Source organism: Eubalaena glacialis, chromosome 11, assembly GCF_028564815.1.
Source record: "Eubalaena glacialis isolate mEubGla1 chromosome 11, mEubGla1.1.hap2.+ XY, whole genome shotgun sequence".
In the NCBI taxonomy this organism is placed as follows: Eukaryota; Metazoa; Chordata; class Mammalia; order Artiodactyla; family Balaenidae; genus Eubalaena; species Eubalaena glacialis.
The window spans coordinates 60,321,422-60,343,235 of record NC_083726.1 but is presented as its reverse complement, the minus strand read 5'-3'; the positions used below and the strand labels follow the sequence as shown (position 1 = coordinate 60,343,235).

At 48.2% G+C, this 21,814-nt stretch overlaps 3 protein-coding genes across 8 annotated transcripts in view; 1 reads left to right on the top strand and 2 right to left on the bottom strand.

Moving 5' to 3' along the window:
• Positions 1-375: 375 nt before the first annotated feature.
• PAN2 (poly(A) specific ribonuclease subunit PAN2) lies at positions 376-15,101 on the bottom strand. Of its 6 annotated transcripts, none has more exons than XM_061204920.1 (26): positions 14,930-15,101; positions 13,840-14,250; positions 10,331-10,500; positions 10,099-10,219; positions 9,893-9,970; positions 9,235-9,502; positions 8,475-8,817; positions 8,175-8,271; positions 6,848-6,967; positions 6,514-6,633; positions 6,111-6,239; positions 5,784-5,983; positions 5,527-5,675; positions 5,297-5,403; positions 4,984-5,082; positions 4,794-4,867; positions 4,537-4,684; positions 3,956-4,099; positions 3,761-3,820; positions 3,450-3,540; positions 2,645-2,802; positions 2,401-2,544; positions 2,090-2,269; positions 1,869-1,962; positions 1,385-1,582; positions 376-1,032 (listed from the first exon to the last, which is right to left on the bottom strand). In XM_061204920.1, the coding sequence occupies exons 2-26, from the start codon at positions 14,119-14,121 to the stop codon at positions 998-1,000; spliced, it is 3,609 nt and encodes a 1,202-aa protein (XP_061060903.1). In that variant the 5' UTR covers positions 14,122-14,250; positions 14,930-15,101; the 3' UTR covers positions 376-997. The 6 variants fall into 6 exon arrangements, with proteins under 6 accessions (XP_061060903.1, XP_061060906.1, XP_061060905.1 ...); XM_061204923.1 differs by having other exon boundaries at positions 5,539-5,675; XM_061204922.1 differs by having other exon boundaries at positions 5,527-5,672.
• Positions 15,097-20,641, top strand: IL23A (interleukin 23 subunit alpha). Its single transcript, XM_061204928.1, has 6 exons — positions 15,097-15,148; positions 17,037-17,124; positions 18,198-18,557; positions 18,777-18,878; positions 19,988-20,134; positions 20,244-20,641. The coding sequence occupies exons 3-6, from the start codon at positions 18,396-18,398 to the stop codon at positions 20,403-20,405; spliced, it is 573 nt and encodes a 190-aa protein (XP_061060911.1). The 5' UTR covers positions 15,097-15,148; positions 17,037-17,124; positions 18,198-18,395; the 3' UTR covers positions 20,406-20,641.
• The window catches only part of STAT2 (signal transducer and activator of transcription 2), a 15,451-nt gene continuing 12,646 nt past the window's right edge, over positions 19,010-21,814 (bottom strand). Inside the window, exon 24 of the mRNA XM_061204927.1 lies at positions 19,010-21,592. Within this exon, the coding sequence (XP_061060910.1) occupies positions 21,450-21,592 (143 nt within the window). The 3' untranslated portion in view covers positions 19,010-21,449. The remainder of the gene's footprint in view (positions 21,593-21,814) is intronic.

Here is a 21,814-nt window from a genome sequence, read left to right as displayed (position 1 = left end):
GATTCTTTATTAGTAGCTACAGATTTTAAGATGTCCTGGGACCTGTAGTTTGTCAGTTTCCCCAACTCCCGTTTTACGCATTAACAGGGAAACCATACTGTACGTCTTAAAAGAACCCGACCTTAGGGTTCTAGGCAGCCACAGCAAAGACCTAACACTGCCCAGGAAAGGCATTCTCCTCCAATATCCTAAATTTTGGACTTCAGAGTTTTACCTTAATTTCTGGGTGGAAATTTGAAAGCCTTAGTTTTTTGCAGTTGTAATAGCCAACACAAAGGAGAGGAGAGCTGAAGTCAGAGAACCCCACACGCACTCATTTCTAATGAGATAGATGACACTCAATAATATTTTTGTTTTTATTTTATAAAACATGCAATTTAAGACAAAATTTTAAAAAAATAACAAGAAAACAAAACCTGGGACAGGAGAGTGGATGGAAGACAGATGCTTCTCAGCTGTCAACAGGAGTGAAGCCAGCAGCGAAGCTTTGTCTAGGACCCAAAGGCCTTTTCGGCAATAATAATGTTGGCAACGCTGGTTTGCTTGGGACGACCAGACTCTAAATGCTGGCCCCTCCAGGCAACCCTCAAGCAGTCAGACTTAAGCTAGGTCTTGAGCTATCGTTGTATCCTGTCACTGTCTAGGACTTCAGTACTTAGCCAACTAGAAACTGAGAGTTTTGGTTCCAGGAGCTTCTTTGCCTGGGCATTAATTACCCAGGATATTTATTAAGAACATGAATTACTTTCCATCTGGGTCAATTCTAGACTCTGTTTCTGGCCCACTATTTTGCAAAGGATGAAAAAGGAATCTGGCTCCTAGACCCTTTGCAACAGTTCTGCTGCATTCCAGTTCTATTAATAGCACCATCTGTAGACCCTGAGCAAGTCCAATTCTGGAAGTAGACAGGGTATAGCCAACTTGGGATGCCACCTCCCACTTCTAGGGCCACAGAAAACTGAAGGGAGAGGGAATTGTTCGTTGGGAGAGGGTGAGGTCAGAGCGCCAGCACTGAAGAGAAGACAGCTGCATCTGTCAGAGACAAAACGAAGAGCATTGACTCTTAAGATGAGTGGAGAAAAAGCACCTGGGACACTTCTTATGAAGGAAAAATGCAAGAGAAAAGAGGGCATGGACGTGCCCCAAACATTTTAGAACTGGGCAAGAAGAGGTTAGGACCAATAGAGTTTCAATAATAAAATCAATTTCACTGAATGTTTTGAGGATTAAGTGCTTTGTAAACTGTTAAGTGCTTTATATTACAACCTGTTGGGGTGGTACTGTTGTTAACATCATCATCATTCTTATTACGGTGGGTATAATCTTCACATATACAACCAAAACCCACCCAGTCCAGTTTCCCCTGTCCCATCCCAGGCCTTACTCTTGGGACTTGTCTGGCCCTCGGGCTCAGGAACCTTCCAGTCCATCTTTCGGCCTTTCTCGTAAAGGCCCTTGAGCACTTTGTGGAAGGACTCAGGCTCAGTGCCATTTTTGCTTAGCTCCAGATACTTTCGGTAAAGCTGAAGGGCTGTGCGGGCATCCTCAATACTGTCATGGGTCTCCCCTTGAATCTTCAGGTCTGGGGGGAAGTAGAGGTGGAATAGTTTGGGGCCTAGCAAAGGAAGGTAAGGACATGTCCTCTACTCACATCCCCAACTCCCAATAAACAACAAAAAAAAAAACCTGACTACCCTTAAGGGAAAGAGCCAAACACCAACCCTAGTGCACAGAAGGGATACTGAAGCTAATTAAATCCATCAGTAACTCTCACCACTAACCCAGGGTCGTACCTACTCCCCTTGGCCTCTCACACATTTTCATGCTCTTGCTGAGCACAGCAAGGGCTACAAGGCAGAACAACTCACCCAGAAAGTACCAAGCAAGGAATCGCAGGGAAATCATTCGTTTTCGGGGCATGTGAAATAGATAAACAGTGTCAAGGACTTGGTCCTTGGGCACCTGCCAGGGATAAAAGAGTGGGAGACTGAAGGTAGGGGATCCATAATTTCCCATTTTCCAAAAGCACAATGTATACCCTGGGGGGCCCACACACAAAGAAAGACTCTTAAAAGAGCCCCGCCCGAACCATGAGGTTGATGACCCGGAAGTCCTTCTGCAGACCGTGACCCACAAACTTGACTCCAATGTCTATGAGAAAACGAAGCTTTAAGTAGGTAGACTTTAGAGTTGTGAGGTGCTTAGAGGAAATCTTGGCATCAAGGTCTCCTGGCTTTATCCCTGAGTACTGAGTCAAGTAATCCACCACCTAGGGATAGAGAAAAGGTCAAGTGACCCAGGAAACGAGGTGCACAGTTCCCCCTGCCACTCTTCCCTGGGTTCTAGGGCACTCTATGTAAGCACAGGGTCTGTCTCACTTGCATCTCCACATCCTATTACCTGCTCCTGGGTAGAGATGTAGTCATCAATGAAGGGGATACCCTCATTGGGTCCCTGGCCCCTAACGCAGGTAATCCTCGCTACTGACATCTGGCTTGGCTTGATGGTAGACTTGGTGCCATCGCTGCGCAGCTCTGCTTCTTCCTATATGAGAAGAGTTCATAAGGAAATCAGAGAAATGCTTATGACTCCTAATATCCTCAGAGTTCTGTTCTAACACCCCACCCTTTTTGGTCTTGGTTACCTCATTAAGGGTGACAAACTCAGCGTCCAGGCCCACCAAGTCCCCAACCTGTGGCATCTCATTCACCATCAGGGGAATAAAGGTCGTATGTGTTTTCCGCTGCTTCCGTGCTAATGAGGCTTCAGCCAGCAGAACACTTGCCTCGATAGGGTTCTTAACTGGAAGGGAGAATCCAGAAGACAGATGGCTGGGGAGAGGGAAGTGAGCAGGGGAGGGAAGCCGGAGTGGCTACCAGAGACCAGGTCTACACTGTTATCCCAATAATCAAAGCATGTGAGTAAAAAGATCATGTCTGATGGACAGAGCAGGTAGACGGAACAGGTCAAATCAGAAAATTCTCAGGAAATATGCTAAAAAAACCCAAAAAAGTTAACAGAGAGGAAGGAATAAGATTCTCACTTTAGACTTTACCTTAGAAAATCCAAAAAAAAAAAAAAAAAAAAAAAAAAAAGAAAATCCAGAAAAATAAAGTTACAGAGAAACTATGGTTTAAAGGCATCAAAAAGGGACTTAATAAGGAGTTCATCACCAAAAAAAGAGATCTTCGCTTGGGGATAAGAATGGTTAGGCTCAAAATCATAACCTTAGCTATTTTGATCAGACTTCCCCCCCATCACCTCTTCCCTCGACACCCTCAGTATCTCCAGATTCTAAATTCAAGGCCTGATGAGCAGGAATTGCTCTACTGTCCCTGGAAATATTAACACTGGTCACCAATCCTAATCTTAACAAGCTATTTCCCAGATCTCTTCCTGAAGACCAATCTAAATTGCCCACACCCTTGGGTCTACACTGTACCACTTACTGTTCAGGTTGTATTTGGAATTAAGATTCCTTTTGATGTAATAAAGGATAGCAGGCACTTTCCAATTCATGTCAAACTGCACAGCTTCATGCTATAAAAGAAAAAGCACTTAATGGCCTACATATATGCCCCTTTTCCCTTTATCCCATGTCAGAGAGAAGACAGGACTCAGGTGCTATTTTTAGCTCTGATTTTTATTATTGAGGCCCCATCCCTCCCTCTGAATCTGCCTGGCACTCTCTCAGGCACTGAGGATGAGGATGCTAAGAAAAAGGGAGATGAAAGGGGGAATGGAATGTATTACAACTAACCTTATCAATAGGTTCAATGAGAAAGTCATTGAAGAGATACCACTGCTGGTGGGTAACACCCTGTGGAGATGCAGAGACACAGTGATGCCAAAGTGATGGCTGGAGCATTCTGGCTCAGACTTAAGATAAGGACAGACCTGGGACTCCACTGTGGCCACCACCAGGAGTGTCCCTGCCCTGTATTACCTCACTCACCTCCTTGCGCTGGTGGTAGGTCTCTCCAACTTTGATGTGAGCCACCAGGCTGCCCCCTGTGCGTGAGTCCAGGATGTGTACCACAGTAGCCATCAGGTCATACACATAGACACCATGCTCCTCGTCTGCCCTGGCTGGGCCCCACTGTGAGGGGGGTACCCAGGCTGCTAAGCTAAGTTTAAGGATGAGGAAGGAAGGGGAACGGGGATAGAGGACAGGGAGTTTGGGGTATAGGGATGGGGGACGAGGGTGGGTTCTTTCCATCCTAGCCCATCTATGACTCCCAACACTGAACTGAGTCACTCTGGAAAAGCCCACAACTGGTGAATACTAGGCCTTATTCCCTTTTTTCCCCCTATGCTAAATTCCACCTTCCCCTTGCCTTGCTTCTGCCCCGACCTTCTCTCCATTTTTTTTTTTTTTTGGACCGTGCCACGCGGCTTATGGGATTCTAGTTCCCGACCAGGGATCGAACTCGGGGCCCCAGCAGTGAGAGCACCGAGTCCTAACCACTGGACTGCCAGGGAATTCCCAGACCTTCTCTCCCTTATTCCCCCTCCTCTTCCCAGTTTTTCAACAACCTGCATCTCATCCCCATCAGTCCAATTGCAAACATCCAGCCCTTTGTTCTTGGTCATCTTCATTCGAATGGAGAAAGGAAGCCAGACATTCTTCAACTCCTCAATGGAGGGACACATCAGCATGCCCTCTGGACTCCCTAGTTCCTTCCTATCAGGACAGGAGAATTGGAAATTTGTTCTGAGGAGATCTGACCAGTGACAAGAGGAGCCCCTGAGTAGTAGTTCAATCCTTTGACCACTCTACAGACAATACCTACCAATCAGCCAAAGCAAACTCCTTATTCTTGGAGATTTCCCCACCATGCTTCTTTATTGCTATCTTGAAGGCAACCTGAACACAGAGGAGAAAATATCCAATTCCTCAGGAACATTAATCATATATGGAAGTCAAAAGAGGGAGGAACTAAAAAGTACTCCTAAAGTCCTGTTTCCAGACTCAATCCTTACCTCAGCCTGCATTCTCCAGAAATCAGCTTCTTTCAAGCTGTTCACCTCACAATTGATGACAAGAATATCTGGGAGATGGCAGATGTTGCGGGTCTGAATCTGAGAGGATAAAACAAACAAGGAATGGCAGGCGGCCTACAGGGAGAGAAACCTGGACAGGAACAGTTAAGCCTGGATCTGCATCCTCCAGCTGGGGTTCTTCCCACTCCCTATAGATCGCTGGATAGTGGTGCTGACCCAGCCAGTCCCAGATGAGACCATGGCCGAGTCCCCAACATGGCAGGACTCTAGTCCAGTGCAACAGCCCACTCACCGTGGGCTGGTACTTTTCACAGTTGTCACACCAGGCCTGTGTATTCTGCTCCAGGCAGATGCTTCGCTTCAGCACCTGAGCAAAGTCACAGTTCTTCCCGGTTTTATCTGAGGGGAAACTGGATGCTTCACTTCAGGTCCTCCCTGTACCCACTGTTAGCCCCCCAACACCCTCTCCTTGACGTTACAGGACATCTGGGGGAGCCTCCCCAACCCAGCTGCAGGGTATACCACTGTTGCTACCCTCAGGGTAGGAGAGCGTGAAGAGCAGGGTGGATGAGGCTCGCACGGTCTCACTGCCACAGCGGCAGAGGCTGCAGTTTTCCATCTCACAGCTGAACAGCTGCCCAATGACAGAGTCTCCCGATGAGCAAAAGCTGCTAAGAGTGGGGAGGGCAATATATGCACATCGAGGGAGTTAGGAGACCCTTTAAGTCACAGTGGGGCTTATCATGGGGGCTTTAACTACTCCTGTCCCAATTCTATACCTGCCTCCAGCACCTCGATAAGCCTGGGGTACTTCCAGCTCCTGCAAATCTTGATGCAGTTGAGTGAGAATGAAGCGATTCCACCTCTGAATGAGCCTGGCCAGATTGCCCTTGCCTGAAGCCTCATCCGAGTCAGCCAAAATCAGACCAAGGGCTGAGGCCTCAGGAATGGTGCGGAACGCCCGAAGAAAATTACTGCCCTGGAATCCAGGAAGTGTGTTGGTGGAAAAGGGTTATTTTCTCTTTTGTGGCCATCTGCAGAGTGATGACCCTGCCTACTGTCCACCTCCCTTCCCCTTTTATTGTCCCAGGTCTCCAGGCACTGACCTGACAAGGGTCACCTCGGGAGAGGTCCAACATGTGGAAGAGGAAGCCCAGCTCACATGCTAGGCAGAACTCCTTCTGGCAAAGGTGGTTCTGGATTAGACAGCGAACAGGCTCCAGGAAATAGAGCACCTGGAGGGAAGAGCATGAGATCTGATGCAGACAACTGGTACAGGGAGGAAGAGAGATTGGAAGGTTAAGAGATGGTGGAGAATACAGAGCCGGAGTCCACTGAAGAAGCAGAGCTCACAGAGGAGACTTGAAGGCTGAGGGGCAAGAAAGAGTGGTAGAGGAGGCCAAAGTGGACTTGGCTGGGGAGATCTGGAAAAAGACGAGGGGTTGGGGGGCCCACAGAGAAAAAGAAAAGCAGTAGACATGTTCAAGTCGCAGGAACACCCAGCCTTACCTGGATCATGCAGTTACAGTAGGCATTGGGGATGTGGGGCTCTAATCCAGCAAACAGCGTCTTATTGTAGTGTTTGAAGTCAAAGTCCTCCAGCCCTAACTTGGAGTATTTGATGGTCACCTGAAGCAGAAACAGTCTGAGCAAGAGGAAGACACCCTCAGAGTCCCCTAAATCTTTGCAATAGCCATAACCTTCCCCCAAACCTCCCTCCTGAGTCCAGAGTGATAGGTGAAGGCTTCTTGAATGAGCCCTTCAATTCTTTCTCATATGACCCCCTTCCCAGGGAACCTTTCCCCACATCCCAGAGGGCCCCTTCCTTGGTATCCCCCAGCACCTTGCGGTATTTCTTAGAGACCATGTGGCGATGTGGCTCCTCTTCCCGCCCTATTGGTGACTCAGTGACCTGGCTGAAGCTGTCAAATTCACTGTCAGACTCCTTGAGTCGGTAAGGAATCTAGGGTTTTTAAAAAGAGGTAGCCTCGTTGGATGTGTATAATCATCTTTGGTTTCCCCCTACCTTTATTCCAACACTGAAGCTATCACCAAGTCCTGAACCTTCTAATTTCATGGGGTTTTCAGCATCCACTGCTTCCTTTTCATTCCCCCTGCCATCACCCTACCTCATCACAGCTGGACAATGCCGATGGCTGCCACACTGGGCTCCCCCACGTACACTGTCCAGCATGCCGCCACCAGACTACCCCACCCAGAATGGCCCTTTCGGTGCATCACTTCTTCTGCTATACACTGGTATGCAAGGCTTCACAACCGGCCCCTTTCCAAACTTCATCTCTCACTGTTTCCTAATACTAACAGCCACTGCAGCATAGTCCCTGTCAGGCCTTCTGAGACTTCTAGTAACACTGTTCTCTCATCTTGAAAGCCTCCCCTGTTACTATCTACTTACCCGTCTTTCACCTTTCCAGCTCAACATCCACCTCTTTTAGTATGCCCTCCCTGACCACTCTAGCCCAGAGTACCGTTTTCCCTCTAAACAGCTCTTGCACTGAATGCTTCTAACATGCCTTTAGCATTTAACGATAGAACATAAATAATTTCTGCTATGCACAGGTCTTATCTTCACCAACCAAACACTAAACTTCTTAAGAGCAAGGACCCTATCTTTTATGTCTCTGAACCCTAACACCTAGTATAGTACCTTCAATTCAGTAGGCTTCAAAAAACCTTTACTGACTGACTAAAAGCAAATACTAATGAGAAGGGACTTCCCTGGTGGCGCAGTGGTTAAGAATCCGCCTGCCAATGCAGGGGACACGGGTTCGAGCCTTGGTCCGGAAAGATCCCACATGCCGCGGAGCAACTAAGCCCGTGCACCACAACTACTGAGCCTGCGCTCTAGAGCCCACGAGCCGCAACTATTGAGCCCGCGAGCCACAACTACTGAAGCCCGCGCACCTAGAGCCTGTGCTCCGCAACGAGAAGCCACCGCAATGAGACGCCCGCGCACCGCAACGAAGAGTAGCCCCTGCTCGCTGCAACTAGAGAAAGCCTGCGCGCAGCAACGAAGACCCAACGCAGCCAAAAATAAATAAATAAATAAAATTTATTTTTAAAAAACTAATGAGAACTATTAAAGGAAAAAGACAGGAGAAACACCAATGGCCTGGGGTGGGGCCTGACCCTCTCCTCTCTGAACATACCTGATTGCGCAGCCTGGTGCGGGGGTTGGGTGCATAGCCAATGAAGCCCACCTTCTTCATGGTGCGCAGGATCTCTGCATCCACAGGGGGTGCTCGCCTATAATGTAGCATAGTTCTAGGGCTTGAAGGTTGTAGTGTCTGCCCATTCAGCCCCAATCCCCAAGGGACCAGAAAAAAAAAGAAAATACTGAGAGTAGACAAAAATCAGGAAAGAAGTAGAATAATAACAGGGCTTGCAGAGAATCCTGGTATCTTGGCCCTTTCCCCCTCCCTCCTTTTGGCCCAGATGTGAGGTACAACCTGGGAGCTGGAGCGGAGTTGGCAGCAGGCCAATCAGAGAGAAGCGTGTCAGTGGTGAGCGGGACAGGGATGAGGGAAAGAGGCAGCAGGTCCTGGCTCCAGTCCAGAGGAGGCAGTGAGTCCACGAGACAGGGCAAAGCAAACTCGGTCTCACGGGAGTAGGGGTTGAAGGAAGGCTCAGGGGAATCAGTCCAGAGATGCACACAGCCCTCAGAATCCCCAAAGGCAAGGGCCTGCTTGCTGGCTGACACGTCAAACGTCATTAGCAGAGGCCCCACAGGATTCACGTGAAAGATGTCTGCTGGGTTGGCCAGGCCTGTGGGCTCACAAAACTGGCACTGCCCTAGGAGGGAGGAGGAAGCCCACTGAGCCCTAGAAGATGAAAGGGAGCCATCCTTTTATGCCCTTCCTACCCTCTTCCCCTGGTATCAAGCAAAGATGGGCCCCAAATCCATTCCTAGAGATAAGAGAAAGTACCATCTGATGCCTTCCCATAAACCACAGGGAGGTTTGCTACCCAGCAAAAGACAGTTCTAAAGTTGTTTTGCCTGCTCTACCTATATTTTTTGCAGATGTGTTCTTCACACTCAGGAAGAAAATAAAAGCTCTACTCTCTTACCAAACCTAAGTGAGACCCTGAGACCCCTCAGAAAGCTTACTTTTTCCCCAACAAAGAAATTCCAGGGAGCACACTCGTTCTCGTGCCTAGTTCCCCTTCACTCATCGACTCCTCCTACCCCATCCTACATCCCCTTCATACCTGACTGGGAGATGATAGCAAGACGAGAAGTATATGTAGGGATGAAGCGTAAGAAGGCAGGATCCACATGAACTTGAAGTGGCGTGATGGCACGCATCATGCGTAGATCATACACCTTGAGGAAACGGTCACAGGCCAGGCCGGTGAGGCGGCTGGAGAAACCACAAGTGGCTAGCAGGTTGCCGTGCACATCAAAATCCGACAGACTCCCTGAGAAGGCATCAAACTCATGCTCCACCTTAAAAGTACGGAGGTCTCGCAGGGAAACCTGAAGAAGAGAGAACTTAGTTATCTGCCAACGCTGCTATCAGGAAGAGGACCTGCCACCTACCCAACCTTGTGAGGCCCCTACCCAAAGAACTACGGCTCTAGGATACAGGCAATTAAAGCATTAAAAAAAGCAAAAAGAGACGCCAAGAGCCGGATGGGACCCCAAAGAGAGCTCTTGTTTACCCCTTTGCATCTGAGATACCCATTTACAACAGAAAACATCAGGCTGAAAGATAATCTCATAGTATAACATGGCTAAGTAGGAACTCAATTCATTCCTCCCACCCTCCAACCACAGCCCCAGAAATGAGGAAAAGGCACAGCCCAATCACATATCTGGTGAAACACAGCCCCATGGTGGGAGGAAAAATGGAACGTAGTCAGTCACCTTGCCAGATGTGTGGCCACAGAAGAAGAAGCGATTCGTCTGTCTCATGATAGTGACTCCAGGTGTCTCAACTGCATACTGTGGAGGGAAGTGGGAGAAACCAGTGAGAATGATTCTTCCCACAGACCAAAGGAACAGAAAGGTCGCACACATCACAGGCATTTCCAGCTTATATTCCCTCCAATAACCTCAGGCCCTGCTTGTACCTTCTGAGTCTCCTGGACAGTGTTAAGGTCAATCTCCAATATGTGGTTCTGCAGCCCACCAACAAGCAGAGTGCTGCTGTCAGTCAGCAGCAGACTGTGCATATCTTCACTCTCATCCAGCCTGCGAGAGAGGAAAAGCTAAGGGGCCAGGGTCTCAAAAGTTTCCAATTCTCTAGACTTCCCACTCTGTGAGGTACCCTCTCTCCCACTCCAGAGGTGAGAAACCACTTACAGGTAATCAAATATAATGAGGCCTCCACGGGCCATATACTTCAGGTTGTTCTTGGTAAGAAAAAGGATGCCATTCTCCAGGCTTTGGATCTGCCGAATGTCATCACTGCCATTGACCTGAAATGATGAGTAGCGTTCCAAAGCTGGCCCGAAAAATGACGTGGCATGGCCCTGTAGTGGACAAAAAAATGAGAGACATACTGAGTGGAGGGGCAAGGCCATCCCAGATACAAATCAGAGACTGGACATTGCTCAGTTTTTCTCCATTCTTGCCTGGCCTTTCTGGCTAGCAGTGACTAAGGCATAAGGCTGAGCACCAATCTTAGTGATAAAAACACTGACAATACTATCTTATGTTTGTTTAATGCTTTACAAAGTAGTTCTATAAACTCTACCTCATTTTATCTTCACAATGTCCTTGCTGAATAGGTAATGGCTCAGTTGGTTAGAACAGTGCTCAGAAGGTCAGGGACGTGGGTCTAATCCTCCAACGGCCAGCTGGCTTTCTTATGTTCCACAGTCTTTTTTTTTTTTAATAAATTTATTTATTTATTTATTTATTTATTTAATTTTTGCCTGCTTTGGGTCTTCGTTGATGCGCGCGGGCTTTCTCTAGTGTGGTGAACGGGGGCTACTCTTCATTGTGGTGCGCGGGCTTCTCACTGCGGTGGCTTCTCTTGTTGCGGAGCATGGGCTCTAGGCTCACGGGCTTCAGCAATTGCAGCACGCAGGCTCAGTAGGTGTGGCTTGTGGGCTCTAGAGCGCAGGCTCAGTAGTTGTGGCGCACGGGCTTAGTTGCTCCGCGGCATGTGGGATCTTCCCAGACTACGGCTCGAACCCGTGTCCCCTACATTGGCAGGCAGATTCTTAACCACTGCACCACCAGGGAAGTCCCCACAGACAAGACTTAATCTCTACCAGCCAACTGGGAAATGTGTACTGTGGGTCACAGGCTGGACTAGAGAGAATGTGAAACTCATGCCATCCTTGGCTCCTATGACATCATCCACTCCTGGTTTCTCTCCTGACGCTTAGCTCACTATCTTCTCCTTATGTGCAACCCTTATGACCACTCTTGAAACATGGCTATTCCCAGCCCACTATCTTCTCACTCTACTTTTCTTCCTAGATAATCTCACCCACTCTTAAGGTTTTAACCATTCATCTTAAAGTTGATGAATCCTACTTTTCTCCTCTAGCCCAGACCACTGCCTCAAGCTTCAGACTTATACATCCAAATACCTACTATATGTCTCTCTTTAGATATCCCATGAGAACCTCAAACTTGTTACATCTTAAATCAAATTCACCATCTTGGGCTTCCGTGGTGGCACAGTGGTTAAGAATCCACCTGCCAATGCAGGGGATATTGGTTCGAGCCCTGGTCCGGGAAGATTCCACATGCCGCAGAGCAACTAAGCCCGTGCGCCACAACTACTGAGCCTACGCTCTAGAGCCCACGAGTGTTGCAACTACTGAAGCCTGCGAGCCTAGAACCTGTGCTCCGCAATAAGAGAAGCCACCGCAGTGAGAAGCCCGCACACCACAACGAAGAGTAGCCCCTGCTGGTCACAACTAGAGAAAGCCCGCGCGCAGTACCGGAGACCCAACACAGCCAAAAATAAATTAATTTAAAAAAAAATTCACCATCTGTACCCCATTTCAATTCCTCTTAACTGTATTCCCTATGGTACCATGATCTACTCAGTGGAGTAAGTCACTGGTAGTTGACTTAAATCTTCTTTATTTTACTTCCTAAATATTTCTCAAATCTGTTCTCATGTGTAAATCTCTACAGTGCTTCATTCAGGCCTTCAAGGTATTTTATGTGAACTACTACAACATCCTGCACACTGACCTCACTGAGTCCTGCCCCATTCCCCTTAAATCAAACTCTATACTACTACCTCAGCACTCCACCTAAGATGCAAACCGGACCTTGTCTTTCTGGATAAAAACCTTCAGCGGACTGAAGAATCAGTCCAACTCTTTTAACACAGCATATGAGGTTTTTTAGAAGGCTCTCCCCCCGATATCTGCATGGCTCCCTCCCTCCCTTCTAGGGAAATTAGAATGGACATCCTGGCCTGCATCCAGGTCTCTACTCAAATGTGACTTTATCAGAGAGCCCTTCCCTTGACCAACTATGTAAAATAGCAATACCTCCCACCCTTCGACACCTCAACTCCCTTATTCCACTGTATTTTTCTTAAGGATTCTAAGCAACACCTGATATGTCATAAATATATTTGTGTTGCCTTTTACAATGCTTATTCCAAACTTAGACCCCAGAGCAAGGTCTGGCACCTTAAAGGTGCTCAAAAAACACTGGCTGAAGAAATGTCTAACTCTTCAGCTTCATCTTCTAGTCCAGTAAACCCTACTTGCTTATAGTTCCTGCACTCTGCAATCATCATGCTATGTAATATCTTGGGAATCACTGTTTATCCCGTTGCTTTTGCCAAGATAGCATTTCCCCCTCTTCTTCACCTGACTCCTACTCATCTCTCAAGACTCAGCGCTGGTGTCACTTCCTTCTGGAGATCCTCTAATCCTCCTCTATGCTCACCAACACCCAGTACGTATTTTCACACTGGCATTTATTAGTTTATATACTAAATTCATAATTATTAAGTGAAACATTTTAGTTTCTTTTAAAGTGCCATAAAATTATCTGTTCATATGTTTGTTTTCCTCGTTGTCCTGTGAACTCCTTGAGGGCAAGGATTATGTTTTATTCAGCTTTATTCCCTGGGCCTAGCCTATCAGTAGACACTGCCTACTGAAATGAGTGTACTATCAAAAAAATTCACTCATTCCAATGGAAAAACAATTCCCGCCCTATGGAAGGTAAATTAGTAAACCAAGGATACCATGTTATTTCTTACAAAATCTTTGGGCTGCCTAGCATATTGGCAATATGGATACATTTTAAGAAATTAACAATGATAACTGCTCCCAGAGAGATTAAAATCAGCCAAAGACAAAATGATTCCATGTAACGTATGCAGAAACATGCATTAAACATTCTATAATTAGGGAATTCCCTGGTGGTCCAGTGGTTAGGACTTGGCACTTTCACTGCCAGGGCCCGGGTTTGATCCCTGTTTGGGGGTACTAAGATCCCACAAGCCACGCGGCACGGCCAGAAAAGAAAATATTCTATAATTATAAAAATGGAAAACAGAGGAGGAGCATTAGAGACTATATTTAGATGGCTATAGGCTAACTGATGTGTACAGTTATCAAGATTAATCAAAGCATAGAATGGGCAAATTGTGATAGAATTGGGATGCCTTCTGAAAAAGAACACCTATGTAACCCATCTCTGGATCCTATGACTCCCTCTTTCTCCCTCCACTCCCCTCCTCTTGGCTTGACTTGGAAACCCAGCTAACTTTCATCACCTCAACTCAGTGGCTCCCGGCAAAGCACCTGTTCTTGGGTTAAAACCAGATAAAAGACCTCCAAAATCTCCTTCCAGCCATTACAAAGGAGTACAGTCCTTACCCCATGGCTTCCCACCCACAGCATCTCCTCGTGCAAGTCAAAGTGGGAGACGGAGACAGGCACACCCACTTCAGCCACCACACTGTGCAACTCAGAGTAGACACCTTCCATTATGTGCACTGACTCCTGGACGGGAAGAGCCTCTAAGGCCACTCCCTCCGGGTCCAGCTCCACATTCTGTAGCAGACTTGGGTTCAGGTGGGCATCCAGGACAGGATCCAGGGCAGAATGCATGGCTGGGGCATACTCTGCCAGTCCAGGGTCCAGAACCTCGAAGTTCATGATGATGATGATTATGATGATGGCAGCAGATTAGACCCGTGTCACACCCTCCCTTGCCACAGCCCCTTTGGATGCCTGACCCAACCTTCAGCAGGATGACACCAGTGGACCTAGAATGGACATCCTGACCTGCAAAGGGAAGGAGGTAGCTGAGTCAGGGGTAGGCCCAGGTACTTGTATTTAGTTTGCTCCAGGTTTTAAGGCAGGAGGGAGATGATGCAGGCAGAAGATGTGAGAATGCTAGGCATGGGATGAACAAGCAGGAAGGGAATGGGCATTGGGGTAGAGGTGCGAGAAGTGCTGTCCCTTCCTCTTCTCCTCTAGGCACTCTGTACTCCCCACCACCCCACTAACTTAATCCCTGACTTCCCTTTCACCTCCCTTCAGGCCTGCTCACTTGCCTGGTTCATCTCTGAACCATCAGTGGTAAGAGCAGCAACTGCGGCGGTAGGGGTTAGGTAGAGGGGGCTAACGTGCTTGTTTCCCAGAATTAGGGGTGGGGGTAGGTGGTTGAGAGGGGAGAACAAGAGAAGTCAATTTCCCAGAATCCTCTGCAATGTTACCCAGGATTCTCTAGGGAAAAATAAGAATGGCCAGTTACCCACAATTGGGGCGGGGGTAGGGGTACGTGATGGAAATAGCTAGTTACCCAGAATTCTCTGGGGAACCAGAAAAATCAATTACCCATAATTCTCCCCCGGCGGCGGGGAGGGGAGGGATTAGGGCAGGGGTCAGATGTGTTCCCGGGATGCTTACGGGGATGGGGTCAGATGTGTTCCCGGGATGCTTACGGGGATTGGGTCATTACCAAGATTTCTCCATGACGGATATTTTGGAGCGCGTGGAATTAAAACGAGTAGGGGGGAGAGCAAGCGCCGTCAGCTCCGCGGGAAATTCCAGTTTCCCCAATTCTCCCCCGCGCCTCTGGGTCAACCAAACTCCACGACGGAAAGGACGGCGCACTCCCAGTCGTCGCTTCCAATCAGGAAGGGCTAGGGGCTCACCTCAGCCAATCGGAAGGAGCCAGGTACAGCCGGCCCCGCGAGAAGATGTGTGACACGGGAGCTGGGCAAAAGCAAGAGCTACGGGGCGCGGGTAGGGACAAACGTAGTCAAACCTTGTCCCTGTTTGGTGTCGTTAGAAAGTAACCTCTTCTCTTTTAAGCCTTCTTTAAACAAAATTAGAGCGCCCCAGGCTTGGAAATCGAACTTTCATGCTCCCTATAGCTTTAGAAACTAGAATAAGGGGCGCCCAAGGCAAAGCATTGGGAATCGATTGCTGGGTATTCCCAGTATGGCCCAGTCCACCCCCTCTTCCCGTGGTGCTCTTGTGAGCACTCCGCCACCTCCGACCCTGTTACCCCCGAAACTCGCTGGCATTTCCTATCATTTCCAGGCATGGGAGAGAAAAAAGGAAGCGGGAGGCAGCCTCCTAACACGGCCCAAGTAGCTGCATCTTCTACGATTCTAAAGGCAACCGTCTGAAACTCCCATCTGTGATTGTTCCCTCCCCAGAGGCGCCGGTAATATTTCCAGGGAACAGGACCCCTCAGCTATCAAATTCCCCTAGCTCGTGGAGCTGGACATTATTCCTCAGAGGGACAGGTTATAGCAAATTGAGACATTTGCTTTCCCCAAACTCTTACAGATTTAGCGTCAGCACTTAGGGATTCTTGGGGTCCAACTCTGAGCTTGAACTGCTTTGGAATAGATCCAGGTTGTTAGATGTCTGTGGGGTATTTTAGCTCAGTTTCTAAAGGCCACATAGAGGGCCTCTGGTGGAAGGAATTCCTCATAGAGGATACAGTTTTAAAGCATTTTTCTCTCTCAATAAAGACTGGTAAATAGACCTTCATAAAAGAACCCAAGAATTTAGTTTTCCAGGACTCAGAGGGGTTCTAGACTTGTCAGAGGTCATTGATGGAGAGAAAAACACCTTAACTCAGAGGGTCTCTCAAACTGATCTGATTTCAGAGGTCCCTAGATTTAAAATCTTGTAAAAAGATGGGTGCTGAGAGACAGAGACAGTTCCTACCCTTTGAGAAATTTCCATATTGAGGTCTCTAAGAAAGGCTTAACAGTGAGAATTAAAGGGCCTGAGATGCCAGAGATACCTGGGCTAAATGAGCTACTTTATTAAGATGCTTAGCGTTGCCTCAGTGTCCAATATAATGGAATGACTGAGAATGAAGGATCTGGAGTCTGCACTGTAATTCGGGCCACTTAATAGTGATCTTAGGCAAGTTACTTATCTCTGCACCTCAGTTTCCTCATCTGTAATATGGTGATAACGATAGTACCTATCTAATTGTGGTGTTGTGAGAATTAAATGGGTTAATATATGAAAAGTGCTTAAACTAAGTACTTGGCGTAAAGTGAGAGTTGGATATAAGCCATCATTACTAACCACCTGGGGAAACTTGAACTGGATTTGGCGTCTGGGCATCCAACTGGAAAGGCCTGCTTGTCAATATAATTTGCATAACGGTTGAGGTCCTGCTGACGTCAAGGTCTCCTTGCAGCTCCAGGTCAGATCTAGTCCTGGAAGTAGTTCCTGTCACACAACAGTCCCACAATCGCCCCACCAACCTTGCTTCCTACCCAACTCCCGAAGCACCAGGAAGTGAAACAAAGCCCCGTGCCTCCAACTCACCCTTGTCCCTCTCATCCCATCCCCCAGCGTTCCACTTCCTCCTCCTCCTTTTCACCTTCCATCTCCTATCCTAAAGGGCTCCCAGAATGGGAACCAGAGGTGGGAAAAGCATGGGAGACATTATACAAAAGTGAGGTGAGCTCCCCTACCCCCCCACCCCCAATTTCCTTATTTCATTTGTATTCACCAGTGCAAGGAGAGGCAAACCATTTCTCACTCAAACTGAGGTAACCTCTCTGATGCTGCAAATGTTTTATCCAAAGGGTGGATTTACCGCAGAGTCATATTTGAATCAGAAGTTTCACTGGGCAGTTTTGAATAGTCCTATGGGAAAGGAGACCTCTATCGAGGGTAAGTTTCTCAGAGAAAAAGGGTCAACCTCTTGGAAAGGCTTTGGGAGCCATCTGTGTGGTCATCCATGGCCTCATTCTGACGTCCAGATTGTCCTGGGACCCTCCACCGGGGTTGGGGCAGTCCCAGATTTGGACCACCTTCCACTCCCACGCCCAACTTCACAGTCTCAGCTGTTTCACTGAATGTTGCATCAGGGATGGTGATGAAATCAGTGTCAGCGGATTTTACCCATGGATGCAACAGGCTGAAGGACCAGCCAGGGTCATTGACACTGTGCATCTTCAACTACCCAGAACCCTGGACTTTCTAGCCATGGTGAAGGGCTGGGTGCTGGAATATCTCAGTTGGATTTCTAGCCCTTGCTTACACTGGTGTCCCCCACCCCCAAATCACCTGAATTCCACAGAGCCCAGGAAACTTGGGCCACTAAGGTTGAGGAATCAGATGGTTCTTAGCAACAGCTCTCTCCTTCCAACAGCCCTCCTAGCCTCCAGAGTGAGGCCTGAAGTGAGGGAGCAATAATACCTTATACCGAACTTATGTAGTTTCCCAGTTCACAAAGTGCCTTCATGTCCATTGTCTCCCAGTGAAAATAACACCGTTCCCAACGGAGACTAAGAAGCCCCCTTATTCTTAGATTGAGGGCATCAGGTGGGAACCAAACTTCATTCCAAACTGAGCTTGCCATCCTATTGGGAGATAAATGAATGCTTCTGTTTTTATTTTTACTCAGGCAGGAGGGGGTGAGGAAATTAGGTTTGAAGGGAGGGAAGATATAGCTTAGAGAGGCAAAAAGATGAGGGGAAGGTTAAGCAGGAAGGAACTTGAGACTAGATTCATTTAAATATTCGTTACTCCCACCCCCACCCCCTTCTACAGCCACTTTGATTCCTGGAGAGCATTACACATAAGTCCCATCCCAGGCCTCCAGCCACAGCAACCACACGACTCATTTCCCCTGGAACTGAGGCTACTTACCTGGGCTCCCCACGGAGGGAGATGATGCAGGGAGGGGAATCCCACCTGCTGTGAGTCACCTGCTAGTATAAAGGGCGGGTCTTACAATGCAGGGACCTTAAAAAGAGACTCAGAGACAAGGGGAGAAAATCTCCAGGAAGCAGCTCAGAAACTCGGTGAACGACAGAGGGAACCAAACCAGAGACGCACAGAACAGAGAGAATCAGCCTCAGAGCAAGGGGAAGTGGACAAGAGATTCCACAGGGACTGCAAGGCACAGAGCCAGCCAGATCTGAGAAGCAGGCAACGAGATGCTGGGGAGCAGAGCTGTGCTGCTGCTGCTGCTGCTGCCCTGGATTGCTCAGGGCCAGGCTGTGTCTGAGGGCAGCAGCCCTGCTTGGGCTCGGGGCCAGCAGCTCTCACAGCAACTCTGCATGCTGGCCTGGAGTGCACATCAACCAATGGGACATGTGGTGAGTGGCAGCCTCTGGGACCAAACAGGAGCCTATCCAAGCCCTCCAAGGCTGCAGTGGAAGACTCTGTGGCCTAGGGTGGAAGCTGGAGGGTTGAAAGCCATCAGAGGGTAAGAGAGGACAGGGGAGTGGGGTTCCAGGGAGAGTCACAGCCTGAGGATCCAGGTGGGGTTTGAAAGTACTTATTTCTTTACTCTTCCCACCCCTCCTCCATTCCAGGATCTACCAAGAGAAGAAGGAGATGATGAGACTACAAATCATGTCCCCCATATCCAGTGTGGGGATGGCTGTGATCCACAAGGACTCAGGGACAACAGTCAGGTACTAAGATGAGGCTGGGCCGCAAGGAAGAGGGGACTGGGTACAGAGGTGGACACCATGGTGAATTAGTAAAAGTTATATCTGTCCTTGTCCATTCAGCCTGCTATAACAACAAACCATAGACTCAGTAGTTTATAAACAGACATTTTTTATTTTAAAAAATAATTTATTTTTAAAATTTTAATTTATTTTTGGCTGCGTTGGGTCTTTGTGGGTACGTGTGGGCTTTCTCTAGTTGCGGTGAGCGGGGGCTACTCTTCGTTGCAGTGTGGGCTCTGTTGCGGTGGCTTCTCTTGCTGTGGAGTATGGGCTCTAGGTGCACGGGCTTCAGTAGCTGTGGCACATGGGCTTAGCTGCTCTGCAGCATGTGGGATCTTCCTGGACCAGGGCTCGAACCCGTGTCCCCTGCATTGGCAGGCGGATTCTTAACCACTGTGCCACCAAGGAAGCCCACAACAGACATTTATTTCTCACAGTTCCGGAGGCTGGAAGTCTGAGATTAAGGTGCCAGCATGGTTGAGTGAGGGCCCTCTTCTGGTTGCAGACTTCTTGTCTCCTCACATTGTGGAAGTGATTAGGGAGTTCTGTGGGTATCTTTTATAAGAGCAATAATCCCACTCTTGAAGGCTCCATCCTCATGACCTAGTAACCTCCCAAGGGTACCACTTCCTAATACCGTCACATGGGGATCAGGATATCAAAATATGAATTTTATGGGGCCGCAAACATTCATATCACAGCCGTTTCTAAGAATGGCAAATATCAGGTGGGTCTTTGGTGGAGTAATTAGAAGGTATCTGTCTTCTTTTTCTTTTCCTTTCTCTTTTCTTTCCTTCCTTCTTCTCACTCCTTCTTCCTTTCTTTCCCCTCCTTCCTTTTTTTTCTCTTTCTTTCCTTCCTTCCTTTTTTCTCTTTCTTTCTTTCTCTCCCTCTCTATTTTTTGTTTTTGGTGTGTTTTTTTTGGCTGCGCTGAGCGGCATGCGGGCTCTTAGTTCCCCAACCCGGGATCAAACCCATGCCCCCTACAGTGGAAGCACGGAGTCTTAACCACTGGACCACCAGGGAAGTCCCTGTATCTGTTTTTTTTCACTGCTTTCTTTTCTCCCCAGTCCTGCTTGCAAAGGATCCACCAAGGCCTGGTTTTTTATGAGAAGCTGCTGGGCTCAGATATTTTCACAGGGGAGCCTTCTCTACTCCCCGATGGCCCTGTGGGCCAGCTTCATGCCTCCCTACTGGGCCTCAGGGAACTCTTGCAGGTATGAACTAGGGGCCTGGAGGAGTGGGGCTTGCAGGTGTCAGAGACAGAGCCTGGCGGGGGAGTGAAGGATCTAGAGTCCTCTCTGATTGTGTCCTGTGTCCTTTCAGCCCGAGGGTCACCACTGGGAGACTGAGCAGACTCCAAGCCCCAGTCCCAGCCAGCCGTGGCAGCGCCTCCTTCTCCGTCTCAAGATCCTTCGCAGCCTCCAGGCCTTTGTGGCTGTAGCTGCCAGGGTCTTTGCCCATGGAGCAGCAACTCTGAGCCCCTAAGCCAGCAGCTTAAGGATGGCACCCAGACCTCCACGGCTCAGCAATGCTAAGATGAATTTATCAGCCTAGACACCTGTGAGCCAACAAGTTAATCAGTCCATTAATTTTAACAGGACTTGCTCTGTTGAAAAATTACCAATACTGACTGACTTACGATGCTGACCTAGAACAGGCTGAATATTTATTACATGGGAAGGGAAATTTTGGGATTATTTATCATCGTGGCAGCAGTTTGGGGAGGAGGAATATTTATTATATTTATACTGAATTATGCACTTTTTTCAATAAAGACTTATTTATGTGGATATCTAAGTCTAATTTCTAGGCTTGTTAGTAAAAAGAAACAGAACGGAAAAACAGGGCCAAAGGACTACAAAATGCATCCTTCTACTCTGCAGGGCTATGGTGGAGAGGGATCTTTCCTCATGACCCCTTGGTATATACAGTAACCGTGATCTTTTTGGCCTTAATCCCTACATGGCTAAGCAAGCTGAATGAGATTACAAGGGACTGTGATTAGGAAGTGGGGGTCCTAAGTGTGGCCCTCTCTTGCTCTCTGACCCAGGGCTTCCTTCCCTGCTTTCCTGGCCAAGAGTGTATTTGGCCAAAGACAGGAGTTCTGAATCACTGCAGGATCAGAAGTCAGAGCTGTTTTGAGCAGAAAGGGCACTCCAGGAAGATGAAGTAGGCACCAGGTTAGTCTTATCAGCTACTAAAATGTTGAAAGCCTTCCATACTGGAAAAAAGCCACTGCCCTGAGCCCTCCAAGTACCTCCTAACTGTTCTGGCCTGCCCTCAAATTCCTATACCTCCCAGCACAGTAGGCAGCCTCCAGGCTCCTAGCTGGAGCTATGGGTAACATCTGTTCTGATTCATTGGTGCCCGTTCCTTACCCATATTATGCTTCTACCTCTCACTCCAAATCCCACGGTTAACCCAGTTTAGAAGGAGCACACGCCTGATTTCCCATCCTTGGAGAGCAACATCATGATGTGAGAGGTAGGAAGGGCAAAATATATGGAAAGAACAGAGAAAATGTAGTTTCTAGTAGTCAGAAGGAATCAAGGGCCCATCTGTGTAGAAATGGCTGCGAGGGAAGACGTAAGCTTCATCCATGGTGTTCTGGCCAGCCAACAGTGGGTCACCATTTGGCATGATTTCTTCAATCTTCCTGCTGTTTCTGAAGACTAGATAGTCCAGAGAAATAAGTCAGGCCCTGATCTTAGGCAAGGAGTTCCCAAAGCAGCAGAGAAAGTGAGAGAGGATGGCAGCAGAGGCCTAGACAGGGCCTGAGGGGGGCACTTAGGTGGGGCGGGGGAGGCGTGTGTATTTCCTAATAAAAGGAATCACAGGGAAGTAAGCCTTTCTCCAATGAGGAGCTCAGAACTCAGTCTTTTTCTGTAGTGGGT

Coding starts and splice junctions, on each gene's coding strand:
- PAN2 (XM_061204920.1), bottom strand. CDS start 14,121: ATGAACTTCGAGGTTCTGGACCCTGGACTGGCAGAGTATGCCCCAGCC. Junction 10,501..13,839: donor TGTGGGTGGGAAGCCATGGG/GTAAGGACTGTA, acceptor TGTCCACTACAG/GGCCATGCCACGTCATTTTT. Junction 3,541..3,760: donor TCATTGAACCTATTGATAAG/GTTAGTTGTAAT, acceptor TTTCTTTTATAG/CATGAAGCTGTGCAGTTTGA.
- IL23A (XM_061204928.1), top strand. CDS start 18,396: ATGCTGGGGAGCAGAGCTGTGCTGCTGCTGCTGCTGCTGCCCTGGATT. Junction 18,558..18,776: donor ATCAACCAATGGGACATGTG/GTGAGTGGCAGC, acceptor CCTCCATTCCAG/GATCTACCAAGAGAAGAAGG. Junction 20,135..20,243: donor GCCTCAGGGAACTCTTGCAG/GTATGAACTAGG, acceptor GTGTCCTTTCAG/CCCGAGGGTCACCACTGGGA.